This window comes from Caenorhabditis briggsae (assembly GCF_000004555.2).
Source record: "Caenorhabditis briggsae complete genome, chrIV, whole genome shotgun sequence".
Lineage (NCBI taxonomy): Eukaryota > Metazoa > Nematoda > Chromadorea > Rhabditida > Rhabditidae > Caenorhabditis > Caenorhabditis briggsae.
In genome coordinates, this window is record NC_013487.2 from 7,498,952 (window position 1) to 7,519,340 (window position 20,389).

At 37.6% G+C, this 20,389-nt stretch overlaps 1 protein-coding gene across 2 annotated transcripts; it reads right to left on the reverse strand.

Moving 5' to 3' along the window:
* Window positions 1-481: 481 nt before the first annotated feature.
* Cbr-itr-1 lies at window positions 482-17,420 on the reverse strand (the record flags this gene model as incomplete). 2 transcript variants are annotated; one of them, XM_045235488.1, is given in 34 exon segments in its annotated part: window positions 482-559; window positions 609-1,285; window positions 1,332-1,644; window positions 1,690-1,877; window positions 1,923-2,238; window positions 2,409-2,680; window positions 2,727-3,373; window positions 3,414-3,582; window positions 3,775-3,801; window positions 3,962-4,103; window positions 4,148-4,323; window positions 4,377-4,491; window positions 4,685-4,717; window positions 4,783-5,046; window positions 5,094-5,195; window positions 5,390-5,413; window positions 5,745-5,852; window positions 5,855-7,210; window positions 7,254-8,051; window positions 8,097-8,412; window positions 8,461-8,580; window positions 8,626-8,859; window positions 9,068-9,654; window positions 9,702-10,018; window positions 10,072-10,124; window positions 10,252-10,297; window positions 10,359-10,494; window positions 10,543-10,701; window positions 10,750-11,037; window positions 11,353-11,502; window positions 11,688-11,895; window positions 11,956-12,099; window positions 15,197-15,320; window positions 17,342-17,420. In XM_045235488.1, coding segments are annotated over 34 exon segments (8,766 nt in total).
* Between the last annotated feature and the right edge of the window lie 2,969 nt (window positions 17,421-20,389).

Here is a 20,389-nt window from a genome sequence, read left to right on the forward strand (position 1 = left end):
TATCTCTCTTTGTGTGTGTGTGTGCGTTTGAAGTCCATTTTTGGATATCATCTAGTCGACGATTGTGTGTCTACACTTCCTAATATCTATATTTTTCCGTCTTTTTCTTCTTCTCTGTCCTTTCACTTCCCCCTAACACCATCATCCGTTCCGATTTCTTTCTTCTTAAAACCATCCTTTGGCTCCATTTCTTCCTTTTCTTGAATGTCAGAACCTTGAGAGAAAATGAATTGTTCTATCCGGTTGTTCAAACTTCCAAAATTTTAAAATCATCCAAAAACTTCATGATCCAGTTAAAGACTAGAGCAAGGAAAAAAATGAGTCACAGGATAAACAAAAAAAACAAGCAAAAAAGACAATACCGGTGCTGTAACGACTACAGGAAAAATGAGAGAATAAGACAAAAATGAGTGGAAAAAAAGAGAATGAGAAAATAAAATATTAAATGACTTCTATTCGAAGATGCTATTGAACTGATTATCTAGCGAGATTGTAACTGCTCCATAAAGGCTCGAACCTCATCCCACTGACTTTGGTTTTCTCGCATCATGGCCATCATCTGAAATTAAAAACCTAGTAAATTGAAAAATAACAGATGAATTTTTTACCTGCATCATCTGATCTTTCATTTGCTTCATTTCGGATTGATCCGTATCCAGTTCAGAGTCTTGAAGGGATAGAGCTTGCATTCTTGGGAACCAATCCAAATTTCGCTCCTTCACACATTGAGCCACATAACTTTCTGGACCCGTAAACTCGGTTTCATCTTTGATTTGAAGCATTACAATGTAATAAAGATAATGCCAAATATTGTGTTCCATTTCTCGATGAGATTCAAATGTCACTGATCTGTTATCAAACCGAGATCGATCCAATCCGCAAATGAAACAGTTGTTCTTAAGAATCTGCTCTTTTTCGTTTTTCTCAGCTCTCAAATCTCCAAAAGTATCGATGATAACTCCGAAAATCAAATTGAGAACAATAACGATAAGAACAACGAAGAAAGTCATGTCGTAAGCAACTCTCCAAACGAACATATCTTCCCAAGGGGCTGGATTTCTGAGGACGTCTCCGATTCCACCTCCATTTCTGAGTCCAAGATACATCGTTTGTAGAATACACATCCACAGTGTTTCACATGATTTCACCTTCTTATCATCATCATCGTTATCCTTTGTCCTTTCCAATCCAGGACAACCTTCCTTTGGACACGTGTCAGTTGGTAATGCGCCAGAAATAGAAGCTGGAGAATCTGGTTCAACTGGATCCACTTCCAAATAGAAATCTGGAAAATTGGATTTATAGACTTTGACTTTGATTACGTTTCTAACCGTGACGGAAGAAAAGGAATCCGAGAATAGAGAAGATGTAGAGAAGAATCAAAGCAAGAAGACCAGTCCACACAATGGATTGATAGTTTCTTGTAACAGAAGCGATGACATTTTGAAGTGTTTCTTCGGTTGCAATTATATCGAAAAGTAGTGCACAATAAATCATTGGATGAATCACGAAACCCGCTATGCAAACTGTCAAGTAGACCAGAAGATAATGCAGATTCCGACATCCAAGTATTTCACTCAGAGGTCGATCTTCTAATCCTTTGTTGCTCACGAATGCAAGCACATGGATCACTTTGTTGACTAGCTGAAAACTCAAATTTTAAAATCTCAATGGAGTATTTAAACTTGCCTGTAGCATCCCGAAAAAGTAAAGCGTTAAGTTGACACCAATAGAATTGACTAACAAGAAACAGAGACTAGAAAGTATGAGAAGAGCCGTTTTCGAAAGGTAAGCTTTTTCATGTCGGAGGAAATGAGCGAGCAGGAATGCACTGATTACGGCAAGCCAACTGTATAAGTTGCCGAATGAGATCGAGGCTGAAATGAATTATGATTGATCTTTCCTATTTTTTCCTCTATTACAGCTTGTGGACTCCGGGAAGGGATAATATAAAGCGACGAGTGCATTCACAATGAAAGCGAATTGAAACGACAATCGTGTCCAAAGAGGTAATCGGACAGCACACCAAGAGAGCCATTTTCTGTCTTGTAGTTTCCTTTGCCATATCATTTCATGGTACATTGTCTCCCATTGGTCAAAGAATTCGGTGACTTTTGAACCTTGATTGTCTCTTTCTGTGTTGTTGTACACATAGTCTTTTGTTTCTTTTGTCAGGAACGAACAGATTTCGTTGATTGGAAATACTACCCGTTCCAGTGTACGATCACGACGCACTATCTGCAAATTTCAAGTGATTTGATTCGATTCTCTTTTTTTGGTTTGGAAGTTTTGCAAACTGATTTGTGACTTCGGATCAAACGCATTAACGACTGATCTTGACTTTGATCTGATTGTCACGATTCAATCAGAACAACTTTTGATTGAGGGGGAATTCCGAAACCGCTTACCTCAATTTGTGCCGTCCTCTCCTTGTAATAATTCAGTGCTTCTCTCGTCAAATCATCCTTCTTTTCATCACTTCCATCCAACCAAATTTCCAATTCTCCATCGTGAATGGCTAATTGATGAGCAAGAATGTAGATGTTGTGACCGACTTCTCTTGGATCCACACTCGGACTGTCGTCTTCGTGGAATTTATCATCCAGAGAACTGGAAATGCTCTTCTCTGTATGGATCGATACAATTCCAGATGCATCCACATTGATTTCAGGTAGAGTGACTGAAAATTCAAATTGTTCAAACCGAAAATAATCAAAATAACTAACTCGTGTTGACAGTTATCTGAGGACCTGATTTTGATTTTGAATCATCCTCGGCTCTTCTCAGTAGATCTCTGCTAACCGATTTCAACATGTGATGGTTGGAACGTGTCATCTCGTATGCCTGCTTGATAGCATGAACCAATTGTTTTGGTCCTCCAGACATGTTGGCCATATTTCTCAATACTCTGTTCGCATTCTCTCCGTCATGTCTCGATTCCATAATAGCCAACAGGAGTTTGGAAGCTTGACTTTTGATCTCAAGTGCCAATTCCATATGATCATCAGCAAGTGGTTTAATTTCATTCAACACCAGAGAAATGATAATATTCAAACCGTTCTCTTGCATCGCCATTGTATTCTGATTCTCGTGGCAAGGTCCTTGACAGAATTCTGTCAACGTGGCAAGTGTTTGAGTGATGAGCGAGAAGTTGTGCTCTCCGATTTCTCCAAAAACTCCGAGACTTCCTTTGGTTGATCCACATACAGTATCAAGGAAACTCAACGTTTCAGAAACCAAATTATGATTGGTTCTATCAGATTGTTTGCGGAGGAAGTTTTGAAGAAGACTATTGTGATTTTCACACAAAAGTTGTAGTACACGAAGAATGGGTTCGACAAGTGCTACTTCTGGGGGTAAAGCGTCAGCGGATCTGAATTTTGAATAATGCTTTATAATAAAATCGAACTCACTTATCCTCGTCCTGATATGGGGTTAAATCCGGAATCGAGTGTGTCAAATCATTGCTCAATTGGGACATTTCCGATATGGATGGGTGCCGAACTTGTTGTGGTACTTCAAATAGTGTTCCATTGAAACCGGTATCACCCGCATCGATAAGAGGAGTTAGAACAGTGGATGCTGAAAGACCAACGTTAGTATCGATGAAAATTAAAACCCGATTTAAAGATTGGAAAGAGAAAACAGAACCTGATGAGGTTAATTGAAAACACTTTTTGCATTGTTGCATTTGGGTTAGGGCAGAGTGGGACACAAGATGAATAGGAATCAAGGGAATCGGGGAATCAGGAATATGTCTGTTAAGGAACTTACATCGTCTACTCACTGTTGCTGACAACGCTGAAAATGAGGTGATGGTTAGGTGGGTGATTTTTTGAGTTTGGGTGGAAAGAATTACAATAGAATTGGTGGAAAGAAGAAGTGTTACTTCATTACTCTTTTGGAAATTGTGGTTGCATTTTGTTCTATTACTGGGTGCAAACCGGAAAGGAAAACTTACAAGGTTTGGGTTTACTGTCACTGCAACTCATCATATCGCTTTTCAATCTGTTCTGAGCTGTCTGAATTCGAGTTAAGATCACTTTGAAGAAAGGCTCATGAATGTCTTTCTGCTTCATTCTCATGTAGAACGAGTGTTGAACCTGAAAACTCTCATGTTTCTGATGTGAATGGTAACTCAAAATACCTTATCATTTCCTTCATGAAGAAGTGCTCTTGCTAAGTGAATTGCCTTCAGGAATATCTCTCGACTCGGTTCCATTATGATGATATCAATGACAAGATCAGAAGCTCCTGCATCATTCAGCTTACACTGGATAGCATATAGATCTCGTTCTTGGCTCCATGTCTCCTCTTTCTTCTCTAAAATTCAAGGGTTTTTTTTTCAATTTTAAAAAATCTATCACAATTGATACCTTTAACAGCTTCAACAACTTCTCCGATTTTCGATTGCTGCCTGTCCAGAGGTGGATGATGATGATTATGATGCCCAAAGTATCTTTGCAATAGAAGATGCCGAAGCTGTTGACCCTAAAATTAACATTTACTTTTTCAGCGAAAGAAACCCCATGTTCCATAGAAATAAATTGTGATGAAAATAAGCGATAAAGAAAAATGCTGACCCAAAGTGAAATAAGGCTTCACAAAAAGTACAGTATGCTGAATATGAAACTTCAAAAGTGGAAAAATTTAAAACAAAAAACGAAAATAGCTGGTGTCAAACCTTTTCAAAGCTACTATTATAGAAACGACGACCCTGAATTTCAGACAATTTCAATTTTGCTTTTCAAGAATATTTTGAAAATTCAGAAGTACTCTCACCTGCTGAGTTAGTTGTTGCTTTGTGCAATCACACATTTTACAGAGTGTTTGAAGGACTCTAGAACACAAATTGTCTTGTTTGTTTTGCATCAACGTCTTGCAGTGCTGAATCAATTTTGCGACGACTCCTCCACGAGCACACTGATCCCGAAGAGCTGATCCTTCTGGGAAAAGTAGCTCTGGAGTGTGAAGAACTTCAACGAGAACACTCCCTTCTGCGGCATGTAGTGGATGCAAATAAAATTTGAACTCTCCAATCATCATCTGTAATTCATTCAAATCTACTGAAAGTTCTAATCTGAAAATCCTACGTGGTAGCAGGTAACGACATTGGCAGATGTGTGTTCAGTCATAGAATTCGATGTTCCATAGAGTCGATGTCCGGGATTAAGAGTATTCTGTCTGTTCAGTCTCTGAAAATGTGCACACTGGAATTTCAATCGCTGCAATCATGCAGATAGTTCATGCTATAGAAAGGTCATTCTTTGAAAAGTATAGATAGAATTTTGGTTTTGAAAGTTTTAATAATTGGTTAAAATAGGGGAAATCTGGAGAAGGAAATAGAGAAAGTTGCACACACGCCCACATCACACACTTCCATTCTCACCTCAACGACAAGCGTTATAACTGGCTGAAAATAATCAATAGATTTTAGATTATATAGATCAAATCACTATCAACCAAATGAACACTGTTACAAAAGCAATAAATCTGTAAAGTTTTGCGCCGAACTCAACACCATAGATTTTCACAACTACATAAGTTTCTAAATCACGCCAACGAAACAAACCGACGACTGATAAGGACCCTGACTGCAATCTGAATCGTACTCCGACTGGGATTCTTGGCTCATCATCTAAAATTCTGGGGGGTAAACTAAACATGACCCATAAATTATTTCCGGTCAATCAGTCATAAATATTCTTCCCTCACGCCTAGAACCATTATCTTCTTGAACTCACTTTATTCAATCCGATCAGTTTTGCTGAAGTAGCTGCATTTTGCCATTTCTGACGAACTGTCGCAGTAGCAGACATCTGTGGACCAACAAGAGTAGCTGGAAGAGAGATCTGTGTTCCTCTGCCCATTTCGTGAGTCTTTTTATGCATTCGGCCACTCGATACCAGTTCCGTGATGATCTTGTACTTTTCAGTTTTCCTCTTTCTAAACTAGTCAACTCCAGAAGAACTTCTGAGAAGGTCTTTTTATGGTGATGCACATCCACTTTGGCTTGTTGAAGAGCTGAATACGGAGCTTCGAAAAACTTGATAAGCACTTCGGTGACAGTGTGACAAATGTAATGTTCCAAAGCCACTGTTTCAGCATCTGTGAGTCGATCGATACGAAGAGAACGGATATCCTCAAGGAGATTGTTCAAGATATTATCCACGTATTCTGTCTTGTAGGCGTCCTTCATCTCAGCATCAGTGTCAATGTAACAGTGAAGAAGTAGTTGCAGATATACTGTTTTCACTTCTACCAGACAATGCTTCGAAGTCACAACTCTCACGATATGATCCATTGGAATTTGGGAGGCACATTTCAATTCAGTATTTCCATTCTTTCCACGTGTACACATCGCAAGAAGCCGAACCAACTCGATATGATACTTCAGTGGCTTCCTGCTCTCTGTCTCTCGACCTCTTGATTCTTTTTCTTGTTTCATCATTGCTTCTAGTTCTTCAAATGATGCATTATCCACGTACAGTTGTCGTACTTCATCTGATGCTGCACATATTTCATTGGCCACTTTCTCTTGTCCACTTTCGATCTCCTTATCGTATACGCATACCAACGCTTGCAACAGTTCTAAGAAAATTGGATTCCTGGAGTTGTGCTCGATAAGTCCAACGATATGAGCAATGAGTTCTTCTGGAACATTCGATGCAAGTTCTCTGTTGTTTCGGAAAATCGCTACCAAAGTTCCAACTTCTTCCACAGTTTCCACACGAAGCATTCCCTCTTTTGCATCTTTCTCGTAAGAAATAAACTTGTACAGTCTGCTTTGATTCTCCTTATTCGCTTTACAGAAGTCTCTCAAGAATTCATGAGACAACGTTATCAGTTTCATCATCTCATGGTCATGCTTCTTGTCATGGGGAACGCTGATAAATTCCAGAACAACCTCGTAGACTCTCATATTCTTGAGAAGTTGCTGGTTCATGGTATCCGGCTTTCCGTCTCTATAGCACATTCTCTTGAGACGAACTAGCATTTGACGGATCAATGGATATGCAATCAAAGGGGCCTTATCACTGAGCTCTTGAAGTGCTACAGCTTCATCATTTCGATCATCGTTGATTAGGAGCCGGTTCAGAAGTTGGAGACTTTCATTCTTGAAGTTTGAATAATGCTCATTGATGACTGCGATCACGGCATCCATGGAGTCTCTTGATTCAAATGCCCTCGGAGTATTCAACTGGTGCATCTGAAATCACAGAAAATCGAAATGCAAAAACTTATAAACCTACATGTAAATCATATTCCGTGGTCTTTTCTTTATCTTCTACTTCCTTTGTCTCCACAGAATGATTCCTATCTCCATGCACCCATAATTCAGATTTCTCCGTTAGATTCTTCAAAATGAATAAATCTCTATCAATCTGCCGATAGTTCTCAACATCATCATTCGATACTAATAGTTGAACTTGTTTCAAATCTTCCAAAAGCTCTTGATACTGAGTGAAATGGCGGAAAAGAACTTTTAGAGCAATACTTGTAAGTGGAGGATAGTCAGACATTGTCATTTGAAGAAGAATTGCAAGCAAGAGTTGTCCATCTTTTCCATCCAAATGGAGTTCATGCCCGGATGAATGATATATCGCATCGTATAGTTCAGAAGCCATTTTCTCATTGATACTGGCTGAATGCATTAAAGATCCATCTTCATCGCAAGGAAACTCATTTTTGAACCAAGAAAGTGCCATTGTGATACGGTAATCTCTTCTGACATCCATCACGAATTGTAATATTTCAGCGACAATTAGTTTGGTTTTCACTATCAGAGCTCTTCCTTCCTTGCTGCGACCCGCATCATCTGTTGACATAGACGGCGTCTTGGCCAAATCTTTGGAATTTTCCTTGTTATTTCCCCCTCTCAACATGGATTTTGACATATTTCTTATGACATTGACCATAGCTTGGTGCGAAGGAACTTGTTCTGGAACAGGACCTTCATTTATGATCGCCAGAAGATTTTTAGTGAGTTGGAGAAGTTCATTGAACGAGTAGAAATTGAATTGAGCAAGAGATTTGGCAAGGTTCACAATCTGTAATTTTTGTTATCGATGTATTTGTTAGGTGAGTCCCCTCACCTCGTATGTAAGTTTGCTAGAGTTGACACTGTGTCTTTCATCTGTTGGCTGATCTCTCAGACCCATCAAGTAGGTTTCGACGGTGGCCAAAACTTTATGAGCGATCGATGCACCGATTCTCATACGACTTCCATCAGAATAAGCCTCGACAGACACAGATTCATATGTGGAAACATTCACACTTTCTGGGATACTCCGCCAAAGTCTGGCGTGTCGGATCGCAGACATTGGACTGCCCCGAACGACGTGAAGATGCAACATCAGACGAGTGAAGGATCCACGAAGATCATATGGAAGGCGTGTGTCTGACATGCATCTGCAAATTTTTGAGCTTTTGAAAGTTGATTTAATATTTCAATCTTACTGTAGAACCAATTCCGCTGGCAACTGCTGAGAAATATTCATAAGACCTCTTTCTACAGGTGGATCAATGGCAAGGTACTGTTGTTCTTGACACATTTGGGAGAGAAGATCAAGTTGATGTCTGAAAATAGCTCAAATTTCTAAAACAGGTAAAGCTGTATCATACCGATAGTAATCCAAATGTTCCACGTCATCATGATTTGATTTTGCACCTTCTGCAATGTCGACCAACTTTCTAAAGTTTGGATCCCATCCGATTTCCACTTCTCCATTGATCACTTTTGTATCCATGAAGATGTCACGGTGTTTGTCACTGAGAACAGATGTACAAATCAGTTCTTGAATCTTCTTATTCGCTTCTCCACGACATACACAAAGATCAGCTAGGTAGTCCAAGAATCTGAAAATTATCAAAATTGGGAGGAAACAAGAACACGATAAAAAATTGACAATCCTAAGCACGATACTGAAAACAACACAATGTCTCTGAACAAACCGTGCAGATGAATACGCAATTTCTCTGTAAAGAATAACAAGGAATTCTTTAAAAGGTTTAAACATCTGTCCTATCTGTCTCATTTCAATTGGAAAATGAAGGTCACACTCACTTTCCCTGGCGATTATTTCTGACCAAATCGACGAATCTCTCAACATGCGGAGCCTTGACATATTTCTCCAAAAGCTTCGGATTATTGTGAAGAACAGCTGTCATCGTGTCTTCTGCCATTAGATCAAAACCAATTTGTTCTTGAATCTCTCCAAACTTCTCGGCCAGAAACTCTTGATTCTTTCTATAACTGACTTGGGAGTACTTCAAAAGACAATAGCACAACTGGAACATCGTCTTAAAAATCTCGTTTCGGCTATCACTCAAATCAGCTGGAGACCCGAGAAGTGGACCAAGTTCTGTCGATCCTTGACGTGGTTGGAATGGTGCTTTGAGAAGAAGAAATACTTGATGAAGAACTTCCTGCTCACGGAGCAACTTCTGACGATCACGGGATGGGGAGAAATCAGTGATTTTGAGTGGATCAGCGAGATGATCAGAGGAGTTGGTAACGAAGAGAATGCAATCAATAAGGAGTTGAGTTGTGGAATTCAGAGATTCTTTTGAGATTACTGAACCGATTTTGATGAGATTGATGAAATTGCGCAAAGCTTTGCAGGCATCATTAGCAAAATCAAGGTCCCGAACCTTAACTTTCTTTAATAATTACAATTCTAATATTTGAGCAAACGTACCTCATCTGGATTGACAGGCAACAGAGCAAATGTCTCTTTGTCAACTCGATGTGTCTCACAGATCACTTTGACCCATCCTTTTTCATTTTTATTACTGAAATGAAGATTCTGTTTCTCATTTGCATTTGTCGCATGAACCCATGAAGCTGTTTTATGATGTAGAAGTCGAACATATGAACGACGTGGAACTTCTTTGTTAGATTTCATGAATGTCGATGGATCCAATTCAAACAGAAGTTTAATGTCATCTTCTGGGAAATCTGATTTTTTGGGTGACAAAAAGCTGACGGTCGGGCCGTCAGATGCATCCGAGGTATCTAGAAAAGGAATGATTCTGGATACAGCTAAATATCTTTTGTCTTATTTTTACCATTTCCGCCATTAGGACCATCAGAATACATACTAGCCAGTGGGCTTTGGGTCCTGAAATTTCGTAATCACATTTGAATGTAAATCAGTTCCAAAAGTTATTAATAGCAAATTAATGACTTAAAAAGGGTTGACAGTGATTAGTAGAAGATTAAAACATGCTAAATCAGCTGACTCTTACCGCTCCAGAATTTTGGATTTTTGAGATAATGTACTGAGCAGAGGAGCTGAAAAGGAGTATTGTAAGAAGGGGAAAACATACTAACTTTGAATGAATTAAACTCGCACGTCTTCCATTCATAGCTGGCTTTGCTTTCATTTGAGATTCTTCTACGGTCAGGTACATATCGGAAGCAAGATGTTTGAAACGGTACGTTTTGTTCCATTTGGCTGTTCCTCCACGGTATGCATTTGATTGGACAACCTGACATTTTTTAAAATTTCATCTTGCAGTTAGATTTTATTCACTTACCTGTACTTCCCATAGAGCTCGAGAACTTGTAGCATCTGCTGCTGATGGTCGATTAGTCATTCTCAGAAAAACAACATCTTTCGGTGGATTGGTCTTTGGGATAGTGTCCAGTGTGAGGAAAGTTTGTTGATCTGCATGAAACAATCTGACCACATCACCCTGAAAATTTAAAAAAAGAAAGTATATCTATCAAGAAAATACACCTACCGATTTAACGCTGTTCTGCTGATTTTCGTCAAACAAAAGAAACATGAAAACCTGCCACTCGGTAGGCTCATTCAAGCAGTTAACTTCTGCTGCTGTCTGATGATCCAAGAGATTGAGTCCCGAAAGATGAAGTTGCGATTTGACATGTCCAGTTTGAGTGGTGGATACTGCATTGGGAATTAGGGAAATTTTATTTCCAGCAGATACATTGTCTCCAATGGCATAATGTTTGTATGCTGGTTCAATGATGAACCAACTTCCTTCGTTTCCAGCACGATCGAGATAGACCTGTGAATGAATAAAGCATTAGAATCGAGAAAAATCCATAAGCAGCGGTGATTTTTTTAGACATGCTTCAAAAGTCAGCAAATTGTTGTTAGTTCAGCAAATTTTTTAGCACCGGTGCCAAAAACTACCGTGTCAAAAATTGGTGAGAATGTGTCTCTCTCATACCCATCCATTCCTAGATCGATATCTTCAATTATTTGAACTCACAAAACTATCATTCAAAGAAGGATAAATGATGATCGAGATAAATGATGATCGAGAACAAACACGAAAGCTATATTCAGCGAACAGAAAACGAAAAAAGAAAACACAAACCTTCATCGCATTTCGTTCTCTCTTGGCCGGTGAGTTTTTTTGTACTGTGATGTATTTGTTGGATTTGACATGGAGAAGTTGAACCATTGATCCATATTGTATAATATTTCCGAGCGTCTTTTGAAATTCTGCCTCGTTTTCTTCGCGTTCCTTAAACACCGAACGTTAGCAAAGATTCATTGAGGCTAGATCTTGATGAACCGTTGCTCACATCTACCGTAAAACCTGTATTAAGAAGGCCCGGCCCTCCTATTAGAGGGGCCCTTCAATTCAAAAAACCTTTCTAATACAGGTTTTACGGTATATAAATTCAAACATAAGTTTTCTAATCATACCTTTTCAGCAGCAACTCTCAACTTGTTCATCAAGTCATCATCGAACATAGAATCTCCTGTTTGAAACCTTTTTTGCTCTGTCCACAAATGCTTTTGGGCTGCATATCGATTCACCGGGCAAACTTTGAAAAGGCAATCTCTGAACTTCTTTGGCGGACTTTCAGGTCTTCCATCTTTCAGTTCAACGATACATCTGTCATCTACCAATCTGAAATTTACAATCGATTTTATACTCACATACTTCATCTTAAAATATATAGAAACTCACCCAAGTGTACTTAAGAAACCTCTCTGTTCTTGATTAGTGGAAGATTCTGTGTATAGGGAAATAATATCTCCGATGTGTAAATTTCCATTGTTTCCATGATCGATACTACTGGCGATGGTAAGCTTCCTACTCGGAAGGTTCATGCTGAAAATATTGAAAATTCAGGAAAAAAGAAAAGGATGGAAAGGGGAACTGTGCGTTTAGCACATCAACGGAAAACCATTTTTTCCAATTTTTTGGATGCCTTTCAATCGTGCGGAACAAACGCATTTTTTCTTTCAATGTTCACTGTTTCGTTTTACTGGCACAAAACAGTCTTTCCCTTCATTTTCTCATGCTTTCACATTTCTCACCCAATAGTACGATCCAGAACACGCCTCCTATAGTCCAATTCCATTATGTAATGTTTGAAGACATAAATGAAGATGAAGAATAATATTGAGTAGTGAACTATAAATGAAATTGACAACACATTTATGAAATTCAGACTGTGTTGAGATAAAATCAAAACGAGGTGAAAACAAAAAAAGTGAATGGAAAATTTAGTGAAAAACGGGTTTCACAACAAGAGTCATCACGACAAATTCATAGAAAAATGAGGGAGAGATGGATGAGGTCATTCTGGAATTATATGAGATGGAATCACGGGAACTTTCTAGAATACAACTTAATGGTATACCACTTATTGTTAGAGACAACATCCTTTCTGAAGTCAGTAACAGAACTTTTTTAGAATCTATGTCGAGAACAAAATTAAAAGCGTAAGAATGCTCTTTTGATGGCATAGAAAGTTCTCGAGAGAAAGAAGAAGAAACGATGAAAATTGAAATAAAAAAATTAATCAGAAAATGGCAACATATTGAAAAAGCAGGAGGAATGAGAAGGAGGAAAAGAGGAAAAGGAGGAGGCACAATATTGCAAAAAAAAAGAAAAACGATTGATTGTTATCAGAAAGAGAGGGAAAAGGTGATAATAAAATGCAGCAGACACCATCCGAAGGACAGTTCAATAGAAGAAGAAGCAGCAGCAAATTGTGTGGGGTTGAAAAATTTGAGATTATCAGGAGAAAGGATTATGGGAATTGGAACAGTTAACATCGATTGAATTGAACTTTGAATGTTCTCTTATTTTGGTGGGAATGTCAGTTTCTGCTTTTGCTAGAGTGACTCACTGAGTTCTTGTTTTATGAAAAAGGGAGAAAATGAAAGCAGAAAAAGAAAGAACTGTTTGACGCAGAAAGCTCTGTATTCTGGGTCATGAGTCACAGAAAATGAGAGTCTAGAAGGTTCTTTTGAAAATAGATTGTTCCAAACATTTTTCTCAATTTATCATGATAAATCTGCCACATCATGTTTTGATAACCTTTAAAAGCTAGATGCATTCAGAGACTATGTTCATAATCACATAAGAATAATAGGGTGATGTTTCTCTTTAAACTCTGTATATTCCAGAACTCTAATGTCATTTGGTTAGGAAAAAGCTAATTTTGGGTCTGAAAATGGAAGACAACGAATGACGCAAATGGAAACCACGTATAGTTATTCAAAACACAAAGAATGCAAATCGAATAGAACAGAAAGTGTTTCCTTTCACTCTTCGAAAGGGTTTCCTCTTTCTCTCGACAAACAAAAAACATTGAAGTCTGGAAGAGGGAGCATATCATTGATAAATCCAGAGAGAAAGTGATAAGGTTATTGAATCTACATCTGTATGCAAACAACTCTTTTTCTCTCAGTATTCATATGCCCAACAACACTTTTGTACACGGCACGGGAATCGGAAATAGTACGAGAGAGGAAGAGAATCAGACAGACAATCAAACTATTTTTTTCGCTGTTTCTCTTCTTCCTCTTTTTTCTTCTACTTGCTTACAAATCCATCGTTTTGATTGTGTGCTTTTGTATGACACTATCACTCAAACTATTGACCAGGAAAATATAAGCGTTCCAGGAAAGTAATAAGATATTTTTCAAAGTTTCTAGGGAAGTTTTTTACCAAAAAATTTTGAGAATCACATAAAAGAGTGACGAAGGATTCTTAAAAGCAGCAGTTATAGAACAATCTTGAAAAAATGGTTGAAATAAAGTCGACAAACTTTAGAAGACACTCAATCCGTCTACGTTGAGCTCAATTATCTTGATTCCTGTAACTTGAATCAAAAATGTGTCACTTGATAAATGATTCATCATAATATCACCTATATTTTATCAGTTGACAAATTTCTGATATCATTCACAGGAATCGAGATAATTGAGCTCAAAGTTGACGTTTTAGTGGGTTTCTATTAGAGCTAATACGGAAAGAACGAGGTTTTCAGTTCTATGACTGCAGGATTCGCGGTTTTATGAAACCAGAAAACTGTTATATGAATTGGAATGAATTTATCATTTCGAAGAAGTTTCACAAATGCAATAAATTCTTTTTTTAAGTTTTCAAAGGAACATCTTCAACACACAACCAATTTTAAACTAGCAAGAGATCCATAAAAAGAGTAAAACGAGACGAAATGAAAGAGAGAAAAGTTGTCAAAAGCTAATCAGTGACCAAAGAAAAAAGATGGTGATATCATGATAGTCTTCTCCCCTTTACGCTTGTCCGCCTACTCGGCGGATTTGCCCACCTTCACTGACTGTTTCGTGACGGAAAATGTGGGAGGAGACGCAAGAAAATCATTATTATTAGCTGACAAGAATCCGATTGTTGTATTGTATTTTATTTTGTGACGTAAGAATTTTCAAGATTTCAGACAGTCTTTTTGTACAGAATACATTGTACCTTCTGTGATGAGTTTCCAAAAAATAATCCTGATAATAATTTAGAAAAGTGTCATCCTTTTACTTTCTGTCTGAAAAATGTATCTAATCCTATTAGTCAGATTATTTAGTGTCATCTTTACCGGGAGATGAAGAAATTATCAGAAATGGAAGGTAGCAATAAGACTTTTCTGATCAAACTGTTCAATTGAGGATAATAATGAAGTGCAGATTCAAAAAACAAAACAAGAATCTTCCGAATCAATTAATATAGTGGCCGCAAACTGATCACTACCCTTTTTTATTATTTCGGTGGTCGTGTACTTTTGTGAAATGAAATACTGATAGTGATACCCAAAAGACAATGCACTTGAGATGGTAACCCCGCTGGTTAAATAAATAAAACAAGATTTTTTTCCATTTATTTTATCTCGTTCTATGATATTCTCGCCTCCGCTTTTTTCTTTGCTATATGTTTGACAACTGACCTGGATTTTCTCATAATTTGTTCCTCAAAATCATCGAAATCGAATTCGATTCGAGTACCACCTCCACCAGCCGACGATGATGTTTTATCTCCAACAATTCCACCGCTTGTTGCAACGTTTTCGTCTGAAATTCAGTTTTTTAGAATATCTTTTTTTGCTCCATGTCATAATTGTCTTGAATCGGATGATCAAGACGGTACACTCAAAGCAAAAGGACTATAAAAAGTTTAACGAGCTGCGTTGCGTCATTCACACACTCTCTTACACAAAACACAAACTAGCAGAAACTTCTTCTCTTCTTGTTTTTTGTTCCCCATATGATTCGAATCTATGTTCTTCAGAATAGAAAAACATAATCACGATGAACGGTCTCCCACAGAAAAAATGAGAGCTCCAAATTGGGAAAGGACCATACAAGGATTCTAAACCCTTAATTAATTTGAAAAAAATTCATTTCAATCATCTTAAATTTCTACAAAAAAATGCTGAAATTGTGCTCCATGCCTGCCACACCAATTTTTTCATGGTTGATCTAAATTAAATTTACAGACCGTATTCCTTACATTTTTCGAGAAAAGAAAATGAGAATGAAACGAAAATCATGGAAGTAAAGTGACAACTAAACATCTAAAACATTGTGGTTTTATGGACCAAAAGCTGACGACGATTATGTATTGCAGCTGTGAAATACGCTGTTTTATGAGGCACTTAAAAAAGAAGAAAATGTTGAAAAATAAGAGAATCTCCCCCTAGAAACGGAAAAAACCATGTTTTATTCAGTAGGTGTCAAATTATCAGAGAAATGGGCATATTTTAAAAATTGCTTACTTTCTGGAAAAATATAAATATTTTCAGGTTACGGTAGTTGTGGAATCTTCGGCCATGGCCACCGATGTTTGTTTCTCTTCCACAGCTCTGGTTTTAGTACCAGAATAATAATAAGTTGTCAAACAGTTAAAATTTAATTGTTAGAACCGTTTGACTGTCCATAATAATCTTAATATTATCCAAAATTTTTTTTATTTTTATTTCACTGGTTTCTGAAACATAAGAAGTGTCGGTCACAAACCAGAAAGCTCCCGAATCTAGCGCAACTAATTCTACATTGCAATGATACAGTCTAGAGATCAATCTTTGTTGAAGAGAAATAGAGAGAAAAACGTAATTGATCAGTCGGGGACGGTTCGATGAACGAATTGACGACGTCAGAAGAGAGAAATCAACGGGACGAACTATTCGACGAGGTAACGATGACGACAGAAGAAAAAAGTAATGGAAGTGAGAATATATTCTTGTTCGATCATCAATCACCTACGATTAGTTACGATGCTGAAAACACAGATGTATTATATTCTAGGTAAGTTCGTTGGATCAAAAAAATTCTGAAGCGATGGGGGAAAAAAAATAAAAAGCATGAAAAGAAAAGATAGATGGAAACTCATGAGAATCATACTCAATGTGCAGGAAATGGAAGAGAAAAGAAAGGAAATCGGTATGTTTTGTTGTTTGTAGAAACATTCATGAAATAAATGTACATGCAAAAAAGAAGACCAAGACGGTACGCTAAGCCGCTTAAAGGTGCCCCTTTTTCTATGGAAAGAAGAAAAAAAACGCCTTCGAGAATAAACTGTGTTTTAAAGTGTTTTGATGGTTTGTCTACCATATGATTTTCTTTTTTTCCTGTTCTTTTCTGTCCCCGGAAATCGATTTGCTCGGAAAAATGAGTCATCGACATGTGTGTGGTGACTGGAAACGATGAGAATTTGAATCCAAAAATATTCGAAACTATGCGTTTATTTGGAAATTGACGATTGCCGTAATTCAAAGTACTCAAAACGGGTTTGATTCTGAATAATTGCCTTATTTTTTCAAAAGTATGTATATTTATAAATATCCCGGACTTCCATTTTTTACTTTGTAACTTTCAAAGTTTCAAAACTCATGATTGTTTTTTTGTGGGGCACAAACTTCAAGGTTTGACATCATGAAAATACCAAATCACTAGATCTCGATAAAAGATAAATCGGTCAAATGAAGTTTTTGGAAAGTCAAAGAATTTGAAACTTTGAAAAGCGCATTCATTTTTGATAGCCTGCTAGCAGGCCTGCTCTTCCACTAAATTGTTCTTCTTTTTTTCAAACTTACTATCATGCGAATCCGGTACGAATTCTGGAATCGAGATGATGGAAACTTTCTTTCTGACCCGTCCAAATGATGAATTCATTCTGAAAAGAAAAGAATATCAGATAACTGAAAATCGGAAAGAAACTGAACAAGCATATAAGGAAGAAGCCGGCAATATAAACGCATGCGATTGTTATGGAAAACAGTATAAAAATAACAAAAGAAAAGCAAAGGCAAAACTTTTGACAAAAAGGAAAAGAAACTGTGTGGAGAATTGAATAGGATTCGATGTTTTTGGTCTCATGATGCAGAGAGTTTTCAACAACAATTCCTTCCATTTTTCTGCCAATTCGTTTCTATTCCGTCGTCTTCAATTCGTTTTTCTTATTTACTTTTTTGCAGGTAACCCCGGGACAAACAGTTGACACGAAAGTTGACACAATGTCAAAATGAGCGCGAATACCAATTAAGAAAAGGTCAACGAATGATGGCATTGATGGGAGACAGAAGAGGGGCGAGATGAATTCCAGATGTGGTGGCAGAAAAAAGAATGAGGGTGGTAGACGATGTGAACGAAAAAGTCACACTTATCAAATTAACGACGACGGGGAAGGTCGAGAAAATTTGAATGAAGGCAGTTACGTTTAACATACACTGAGACTGTTGTCTTGCTATCCAATGAATGATAAATCTCGAGAAAACTTATGATATTCGTGTTAAGTGTTCCGATGATAACCAGTCGTAACTAAACTAGGGTTTCTTTATATATAAGATTTCAGATATTTAACTGGAAACTAAAAATGTTAAACACAGGAAAAGGAAACATCACCATCACTTGATTCAGCTATGGTTCTTATCAAGTCGTCGGTTTTAATGTTTTCATAAAAGAATTTAAATAAACATGTCAAGGCACAAAAAAGATGAAACCGAGTCCGACAACTCTAGTTTTAGGTATTTAACATAGAACTATTCTTCCCGATGTCAATTTTGAATTGTCTACACATCGAATTAGTAAAATGATTATAATCACATTTTTTCTGAAACTGGTTGACTATAGCAGGAGCCTTTGTTGACTATATCAGGAGCCGCCAATCATCTGGTACTGCATGCCGCTTGCGATACAGAAGTGAATATTCCAACAGCGAATAATAGGAGAATAGAGGTACCAATGTAGAAACCTGCCACGCGGGATTTTGAGCGACCGGGGTTTTCAACCCACGATGCACCATGTTTTAAAAGCTACATTGGTTTATTGCACGATCTAGAATGATACAATAGAGGGTCTTTTATACTGGTTACATGATAAAGAATTAAAAAAAAGAAAGTGATTGCGGGGGATGCAATGCACATTCCCCAGTAAATCACCATCAGAAGAGTGCGATTTAGCACAGGAGGGCACACTGTCTAGTTTAAGCTCAATTATCTCAATTCCCATGCAAGATATCGAAAATAAAGCAACTTACAAAACACTTCTGATATTATAGCAAACCGTTTATTAGTTGAAAACAAACCGAGAAAAATTGGCTCAAAGTTAAAAGTTGAGGGACCCTTTTATTACAGGTTTTATGGTATCTGGGGCGCGATTTCGGACAATGAATTTTGGAACCCTGTGGGGAGGGGTAGGGTTGTAAATTTGGAGATGTTAAATTTAATGATACGGTAGCTTAATAAATTGGAATCTATTGTCAAAATGCCGTAATTTGTCTACAGACTCGAGTCTGCAATTATGAGATGACCAAAGTTTTTCAATTCGGTTGTTTTCCTAGCTTGATTTTAGATAAGAATGAACTTCCCACCAGGATTTTTACAGATGTTACAGTAACCACTTGGGCTTTGCCGGCATCTCCTGGCCAGAGGTTGGACAGATTCCACCGCACTGCCACTAAAACCTGCCAAACTCCGACATCCTATTAAAAAACTTCCGGCCAGAGCCTGACCAGTGTATGTCCAAAAGCCGAACGGACACAATTTTTGAATATTTTTCTACGACCCGAGATAAATTGAGCCAAAGTTAACAATGCTGGCTATTACAGGTTTTACCGTACGTGGAGATTTTCCTGACGTTTATGCATGAAGATGTACATTCCACATTCTTATCTGAAATCAGTTTGTGTTGCTTATTTACCCTTGATATGTTCTCCAACTAATTTCGTTTCTGATCATTCTCTTTTTAAATTGAAACTGTGCAGTCGGCTCCCCTCCCAAAAGAGAAAAAGAGTATACACAAATACGGTTGCGGGAGAAGGGAAAAGAGAGTTCCAAGTGACACTTATACCGCATAGAGAGTTAGCGAATACATTTGTTTTGTCTACTATTAGCGAGCTTTGAGACAGGGAGCAGCCAATTTGAATTGGAAAGAAAAGAGAGAACGGAGCAGAAGATGGATATGTACGATTACCGAATTGAAAAGCAAAGCTAAATCTTGTGAGTTCGGAACATTGGAACATTGTACTGATCAAGTCGAAATACAGATGGGCAGGTATCAAGAGATATGGAACAATGTTACCGTAGCCTTCGAAACAGTTGAATTCGATTCAACAACAAAAATGAAAATTATGGAGAGTGATTATAGTTTTATAGAACCTCTACTAGATATTACAAAGGCATGCATTTAATGTTCCCTCTGATTAATTTTGATGTTCCAGAAGTTTAATTTTATCAACTACCAAACTTTCAAAACGTCCCCACCGTCTCTAATGAGATCCGATAGATAACATTAACGGTTGTTTTAAAGTTGGTGTGCGGTGAAAAATTTTATTGCTTTATTTTGTGCAGAAATTCATGCAGATTCCCATAAAAATAAAGAAAAAATTCAAAAAAATCATTCATTGAGGAAAACGGCATCGAAAAGTCAAATTGGGAACCGGTGACCTAGCGGCCAGGTGTGAGTTTTCTAGGCCAACTGCCGGTAAAAGCGCGCGAAATTCGAATTTTTATTGATTTTCAGTGTTTGCTCAGATTCTTGTCAGGTTTTTTCATACACCATGTAGGAAATTAACGAAAAAACTTTGAAATCTTTAAAAAACGTCAGAGAAAACACTGAAAATCAATAAAAATTCAAATTTCACG